The sequence below is a fragment of the Trachemys scripta genome, chromosome 2 (assembly GCF_013100865.1).
Source record: "Trachemys scripta elegans isolate TJP31775 chromosome 2, CAS_Tse_1.0, whole genome shotgun sequence".
NCBI classification, from domain to species: Eukaryota; Metazoa; Chordata; order Testudines; family Emydidae; genus Trachemys; species Trachemys scripta.
Window position 1 is genome coordinate 75,799,638 of NC_048299.1, and position 8,206 is coordinate 75,807,843.

General features: G+C 45.1%; 1 protein-coding gene across 1 annotated transcript in view; it reads right to left on the reverse strand.

Annotated features, from left to right (window-relative positions):
* PIK3R4 (phosphoinositide-3-kinase regulatory subunit 4) overlaps positions 1 to 6,250 on the reverse strand; it is a 32,618-nt gene extending 26,368 nt beyond the window's left edge. The window contains exons 1-4 of the mRNA XM_034760903.1: positions 6,110 to 6,250; positions 4,182 to 4,954; positions 2,691 to 2,824; positions 1,969 to 2,551 (exon numbers count right to left, since the gene is read on the reverse strand). Coding sequence (XP_034616794.1) covers positions 1,969 to 2,551; positions 2,691 to 2,824; positions 4,182 to 4,911 — 1,447 coding nt within the window. The 5' untranslated portion in view covers positions 4,912 to 4,954; positions 6,110 to 6,250. The remainder of the gene's footprint in view (positions 1 to 1,968; positions 2,552 to 2,690; positions 2,825 to 4,181; positions 4,955 to 6,109) is intronic.
* Between the last annotated feature and the right edge of the window lie 1,956 nt (positions 6,251 to 8,206).

An 8,206-nucleotide genomic window follows, 5' to 3' on the forward strand; every position in this document is an offset into this window, starting at 1 on the left:
TTAATAATACCCAACATTCTATTAGCTTTTTTGACTGCCTCTGCACATTATGGATACTTCTCTGAAAACATCCACTCAATGATGCCAAGATCTCTCTCTTGAGCAGTAACAGCTCATTTAGATCCCATCATTTTATATGTATAGTTGGGATTGTTTTTCAATGTGCATTACTTTGCATTTATCAACATTGAATTGCCATTTTGTTGCCTAGTCACTCAGTTTTGTGAGATCCCTTTGTAGCTCTTCACAGTCTGCTTTGAACTTAACTATCTTGAATAGTTTTGTATCATCGGCAAATTTTGCCACGTCACTGTTTACCCCTTTTTCCAGATCATTTATGAATATATTGAACAGTACTGGTCCCATTACAGACCCCTGGGGGACACCACTATTTACCACTCTCCATTCTGAAAACTGACCATTTATTCCTACTTTTTGTTTCCTATCTTTTAACCAGTTATCAATCCATGAGAGAACCTTCCCTTTCATCCCATGACAGCTTACTTAAGAGCCTATGGTGCGAGACCTTCTCAAAGGCTTTCTGAAAATCTAAGTATACTATATCCATTGGATCCCCCCTTGTCCACATTTGTTGATCCCTCAAATAATTCTAGTAGTTTGATGAGGCATGATTTCCCTTTACTCAAAAACCATGTTGACTCTTCCCCAACAAATTATGTTCATCTATGTGTCTGACAATTCTGTTCTTTACTAGAATTTCAACCAGCTTGCCCGGTACTGAAGTCAGGCTTACTGACCTGTAATTACCAGGCTCATCTCTGGAGCCCTTTTTAAAAATTGGTGTCACAATAGCTATCCTCCAGTCATTTAGTAGAGAAGCTGATTTAAATGATAGGTTACAAACCGCAGTTAGTAGTTCTGAAGGAACTCAAATGTGAAATTGCAGAGCTCTTGGGTGAATACCATCTAGTCCTGGTGACTTATTACTCTTTAGTTTATCAATTTGTTCCAAAACCTTCTCTAATGCATCTGGGCCAGTTCCTCATATCTGTCACTTAAAAAGAATGGCTCAGGTTTGGGAATCTCCCTCACGTCATCAGCCGTGAAGACCGAAGCAAAGAATTCATTTAGTTTCTCCACAATGGCCTTATCGTCCTTGGGTGCTCCTTTAGTATCTCCATCATCCAGTGGCCCCACTGGTTATTTAGGCTTCCTGCTTCTAATATACTTAAAGAATTTTTTGCTATTATTTTTTGAGTCTTTGGCTAGTTGTTCTTCAAATTCTTTTTTGGCCTTCCTAATTATATTTTTACACTTCACTTGACAGAGTTTATATTCCTTTCTATTTTCCTCACTAGGATTTAACTTCCTTTTTAAAGGATGCCTTTTTGCCTCTCACTGCTTCTTTTACTTTGTTGGTTAGCAACAGTGGCACGTTTTTGGTTCTCTTACTATGTTTTTGAATTTGGGGTATACATTTAAAGTTGAGCCTCTATTATGGTATCTTTAAAAAGTTTCTGTGCAGCTTACAGGGATTTCACTTTTGGTACTGTACTTTTTAATTTCTGTTTAACTTCCTCATTTTTGTGTAGCTCCCCTTTCTGAAATTAAACGCTACCGTGTTAGGCTGCTGTGGTGTTTTCCCTGCCACAGAGATGTTTAATTAAATTATATTATGGTCACTATTACCAAGCGGTCCAGCTATATTCACCTCTTGGACCAGATCATGTGCTCCACTTAGGACTAAATCAAGAATTGGGCTCTCCTCTTGTGGGTTCCAGGACTAGCTGCTCCAAGAAGCAGTCTTTTAAGGTGTCAAGAAACTTTATCTCGGCATCCCATCCTGTACCCAGTCAATATGGGATAGTTGAAATCCTCTTTTTTTTTTTTTATAGCCTCTAATCTCCCTGAGCATTTCACATGACACCATGTGGTCTAAAGCTTTCAAGACAATGGAGAATATATAAGTGGGGATCAAGAAAAACTGAAGGTATGTTTCCCTCTTACCAGCATATGCCAGTCTGACAATAGTGGCTTCATCTTGGGCTAAATGTGCTATGCCTGGCAAAATGTATTCTGGGTAAATATTGATATCATTGCGTGGCACCTCCTTGACAAGAGCAAGAACTTTAGTCAGTGTCCTCACAGCTTCTGCCCTCACCCTAGGCACAGAGTCATTGCTGAAATGTAATAGATAAGGCATAATACGATCCAGCAGAATCTCCACACTTAATCTTGGTGCTAAATGCAGAATCAGTTCCAAAGCAGCCAGTTTTGAATCACAGTATTTGAGAGTCTGTAAACAGGAAGTTATCACAGACACTAGAACAACTAGCCCATTCTCTTTTGTCTCTCCCTCTGCTTTCTCTGTTCGATCATGTCCACAGAGATTATGAATAATGTTGTCCAGATCTTTACGTATGACAAGTATACGCTCATCTGCGGATAGGAATGTTTCCTTGGCAAACTGTGCCATGTAAGGCTGGAGAAAGGTGTAAAATATTTCAGGAAATGCATTGTTACGTTGTTGTTTTAAGTAATCATCTGCTCCTAAACGTTTATCCGGCTCACAGTGGATCATCTGAGTGACCTGCAGAGAGGCAGGGGGTGGAGGGAGAGTGGGAGAAAAAGATTACAAGGTTTAGAAATGAATGATAAGTTATCCCCAAAGCAGTCAAAACCAAAAGCAGAAGAAATAAGAGGGCTCTACAGAATGCAGTGTTATTTACCAGTTCTCTGATACTGCGATCTTCAATTTTGTTCAGGACTTGATCAGGGGAGAAAAGACCATTTCTATAGGCCAAAAGCTGAGATAAGTCAAACAGTGGTACACCTTCTGTGAAGAGCTCTGCTATTACACAGCCTGAAAAATATCAAATATGGTGTCTGAGCATTACAAAATAGATACTCCTCCTTTGCTGTCAATGCAAAAACAAAAATAAGTTTTACACAATTCAACTGAATACAAAAATCTAAAGGGATAAAAGAGTGTGTCCAAAGAGCTATTTTAAGTTTATAAACCTAATCTCTGTATCAAGAAAACCCCCACAGTTGCTTTAAAACATGATCCCTACATTTCAAGAGTACAACATCTTAGAAGTATATTTCATATATTTCAACAGCCATAGGGTGGTAGCATGAAGTAACATAAAGCACTTGCATTTTTTAGCTGGCAGGTGCTTGAAGCAAGACCAGAAAAGGAAACCACATCACTGTCATGTGGCAGAGTAACTAACCAACCAACCAAGAAAGCACAGAGTAACCAGCCCTCCTCAGGAAGTGACTGAAGGACCTCTGCTTCTGTGGTGATGCTCAGTGATGGTGTTTGTCAACTATGGGTATGTCTACACTGCAGTTAGACACCAGTGGCTGGCCTATGCCAGCAGACTTGGGCTCCCCAGGCTCGGGCTGTTTAATTGCAGTGTAGATGTCCAGACTTGGGCTGGGACCAGGCTCTAAGATCCTCTGAGATAGGGTCTCCCAGCTCGAGCTGCAGCCAGGGCTGGAATGCCTGCATCAGAGTTAAATAACCCCACAGCCTGAAACCTGCGAGCCCGAGCCAGGCCAGCCACTGGTGTCGAATTGCAGCATAGACATACAACCTTACTTATTTTAGGATATTTTGAGCAGTAACATTAAGATTGGGGCAGAAACCACCCAAGATTGCCAAATAAACACAATTATTAGGTCATGTTGCGTACACAGAACTACAAAAGTATTCTTTTCAAAGACTTGAATACCAATCCTGCAATTTAATCCACTTGGGCAGAATCCCACTAGAGTCAATAGGGCTCCACAGATATCTGCCCATGTGGATCACACTGCAGGATTAGGGCCATAGATTTTTAAATTCAGATCCCTAGTTACACAAAAAAGAAAAACGAACAGAGAATAAACCTTTCCAGGTGGTCTCTCGAGACCATAGTTGAAGCACATTAGCGTGGCAATTTGCAGATCCACTGCTCAGATACATCACCACGGTAGCAGAGTGCCTTTGTAAGGTTTTATATTGCACAAAAATATATAGATTTTGTACAGTACTTATCCTGTGACTAGAAGGCTCTGGGGTCAATACTAAAGTTGGGGTGGAGGGGTTGTTTTGTTCCCCCCGCCTCCCTCCAATCTCCCTAAATTCTTTAAGCTTCTTCTTATAAAAAATCCCTACCCAGTTGATGCAAAACTATAAATCATGTATAGTTCTCGGATGATCACCCCAATACCTGCAGAAAAGATATCCATTGCACGTTTCAATTCTCCTCTGGTTCGCTGATTGCTGTTTGCCAAGTCTACCAGTGGCATTGAAGGATCTTTCATGTTCTCCAACTCTGTAGAAAACATACTGCCATCAACAAAGCGCTCAGGGGCAATATAACAAGTCCTTCTACGCGATGTGTCAAAGAAATAATTGAAGTCAGCAGGATTGTCCTCAGGAAGATAAGTTGGTTTAAAACTGGCAAAGTCAGTTAGAAGCACCCAGTTCCAGCTAGTCACCATAACGTTTTCAGTTTTGATGTCCCCATGACGCACTCCAGACTTGTGTGCTTGGTCCACAGCAGTCAAGATCTGGAAGGCTATCCACCTCTTTTCAATGTTATTTAGGAATGGTCTAGTACTGATTCGATCATAAAGATTGTCCCTCACATACTGTCTGAAGAGCATAGCTGCTTTTTCAGACAAAGTGGCCTTCTGAAAGGGAAGACAGTTCTGTGCAGAGTGCAGCCTTATCTTCAACTCCTCTAGCTCTTGCTTGTAGCTAGTTAGTGGTAAAGTTGGATCCTGAATTGCAAATACCTTCACAACCACCAGGCCTTCCCTGTGCTTGGCCCGGGCAACTTTAAAAAACCGAGTACTCCCCAGGCTTTTGTCATATTCAAAGTCATGGATGTCTGAGAAATAGCTGTCCACAGACAGGATCTGAGACGGGGCAATGCCAGCCAGCTGATTCCCCATGATGGCACCTCCTATTGTAGGAGTCAGCACTTCACAACTGCACCTAGAAAACAATTCAAATACTATCTTATATTTCTATAGTGTCTTTCACCTCAAAGTATCTAAATATTATTTACAAAAGGTAGAGTCATGTAGAAATCATTTCAAATGACACACAAATGCAGCCATTTCTACTCTGGAGTGGAACGTGGCAGCTATTTAATAGCTCCTAGGACTGAAAGCTGTTCCTTGCCTTTTTATTCATAGTTCATACTCCTGTAGTACTGTACTTGTTTTCTTTGTGTGTTTCCCATTATTTTTGAGAAACACTTAATACAGCTCCACCCTCATTGCTCCCTTTGATGAGCCCAGGATTTGGCCTTTCCTTGCGCAATGAAACCAGAGTTTGGTTGACAGCTATGCTGGACCAAGTTCTGCCCTGGCATGAGCAAGTGTATCTCCCACTGAAGTCAAAAACCACTTATTCCAGGAGCAAATGTGGCCTAGACTCTCCAGGGACAATACTGGCAACTGCACTGATGTGTCTGGAAAGCCCTAGGGTCTAAAGGGATCAACATTCCTACCCACATCCGACAGCTACTCCCTCAGTCAGTGAATTAGAGATTAATCTACGGAAGGAAGCTTCATCCTTTGGGACATTTGCAACAAGCCAGGCACAAAGAATGAGAGAACAAAGGGAGCCCATTGGAACATTCATGGTCAATCCTGCCTGAAGAAGCAGGGCTGGAATGTGCGCCAGACTAAACAAGGTTTAGTGTCTCTATTAGATTTGATTTCCAGAGTCACCTCCTCCCCCCCCACCCTGTGCTCATATCAGGCATGACCTACACTCCTCTCCCATGTGATACCCCACCCAAGTCTCACCTGATCCACTCCCCAATACTCTCCTCTGGCAGCAACCCCCCATCTCAGCCAGCGCCTACCGGACCCAGCTCTGGCAGCATCCCCACCCAGCTCCCACTTGACCCCTCCCCAACACGCCCCCCCCCCTGGGAGCATCTCCACCCCACCCAGCTCCCCATCACCCTGCTCTCACCTGATCTCCCTCCCCAATACTCCCTGCCCCCCGTGGCAGCATCCCCACCCCCACTATTGCCTTCACTGCTGCTACTACAGCCCCCCCGACACACATCCCCCCCCAGCGGTAAGTGGAACAGGAACCCGCGAAAACACCAACCGACCCCTCCCCGTCACTCACCTGGGGGCCGCCCCCGCCGGGCCTGAGGGGACCCGGGAGCCCCCGGCTGCGGGGTGGAGGAAGCCGGGGCCGGGACGCCTCTGGGGAACCTCTCTGCTACGCGGAACCGGCAACCATGACGCAGGGGGGCGGGGCGGCGCTGTGAGCTCACATCCGGCTGGGCTCCGTCACCGCCCCTCAGGCCTGCGGGGGGGCTCCGGCTACAGGGACCCTGCCAGGCCGCAGCCCCCGGCCAAAGCCCCGCCCCCGGCCAGCCTGTGGCGCGCGGGACACCCAGCCCGCGGGGGCGGGACTGGCGAGCTAGAGCAGGCGGCCCCGTGACATACACCCCCCCCCCGGAGGCGGGATTAGCCCCTTCCCCGAACCGAACCCCTGGCCAAGGGGGGGGGGGGGGGGTGTTGCCAGCTCGCCTGCCCTGGCCCCCTGTGGGGTGGTTCTAAAAGCCCCGGCTCCTGGAGTCCTGTGATGAGGGAAGGCTCTCAGCTTTCATTGCAAAAAGGGGTCTGGCCCTGGGGGTAGGGTGACCAGACAGCAAGTGTGAAAAATCGGGACAATGGGTGGAGGGTAATAGGAGCCTATATAAGAAAAAGACCCCAAAATCGGGACTGTCCCTATAAAATCGGGACATCTGGTCACCCTACCTGGGGGCGGCTCAGACAAGCTGGGGAAGGTGAACCTTGAAAGCTCAAAAGTGAGATACCAAGTTATTTGTTTCACTTATAGCATGTTTGTTGTTTTGTTTTAAATCTCATTATTTTGGAGCCTAACGTAAGTGTGAAGAGGTGGGATATAAGGTCACGCTAAAGTGTATGGTACTGTTCGGCCGTTAGGCGTCACATACCTGATTTCAGCTCTCTTCAGCCCAGAGCTGCCAGAGCAGTACAACAGTGAACTCATCTGGTGTCTAGCTCTCTGTGAGACAGAAGCTCTGTAGTTAGTCTATAGCTGATACAGGAGCTGGGCCTGCTAGTAGCAACCCTATCACCTGCCATGTGGAAGTGTATGACCGGGAGCATAACTATTGATTTTTGAACACGTGGGATTGGCAATGTTGCAGAGAGAGACTGTAACACACCCTTCAAAGTCCTTGTTCTTCTTTTTCTTAGGGGGAGAGGATGGAGCAGAGAGATTACAACGCACCTAACAATGTCCTTCCGCCAGCCTTCGGGGGGACTGTAACGCTAACAATACCTCTCCCCAGTCCCCAGCAAGACAGGATGAAGAGACTTTAACAGTCAGCAAAATTTCCCTTCTCTCTGGGGATTGAGGATTCTGTAACTCTCTTTTACTCCTTTTTTCCCCTCTCAGAGTGCCCCTTCTGCTTCTGCTAGTCTTTGCAATGAGGAACAAAAAAGCAGCAGCGACTGGTCTCCACAGCACCATTTATAAGTAAGGGCTAGTCAAAATGTTTTGACTGCAAAGCTTTTTCAGCAAAAAAAAAGGGGGGGGGCTTTTTCTTTTTCTTTCTCAAAATAGAAATATTTTGGGAAAGCATGTCAATATTTTGAAATGTTTGTTTAATCAAAAAATCACTTTCAAAACTTTTCCCAGTATTGTTTAACTTGCCACACTGTGACTTTTGATTGGTGCATTTAGTCACATGTGGGTATCTTGTTTTCTTGAGTGGATGGGTATAATCATAAATACTTGGACATCATGTAATTAAGTCATTTGAACTATGCCTTCCAGAAGACAAGCTAATTGGTTGGCTCCCTCACAAAGAAGCCAGAATAATCAACAAGGCCAGGCTATATGTTGAGACTGACCTGTTAGTGCTTACAGGGCTGTTGGTTCCCCCCACACCCCTAAAAAAAATCTTTATAGGAGCAGGCAATGGTGGTACATTTCCTGTAGGAAACTCACAATTTTTGTTGGGCTTTTCTTGCTTTTAACTCCTCTACTTTCAACTTAAGAGGAAGGGCTGCAGCAGTGAGGTGCAATACAGCACATTCTCCTCTCTTGCAGTTGATGCTGAAGTTACTGGGATCAGGATGAGGTGATAGGCATCTTCAGCATCCCTTAATGCCTGTCATGGGTGCATCTGTGCTCTTCTAGGTCAACCAAATGGGGAATTAGCTAGCCTATTTCCTTCTCCCC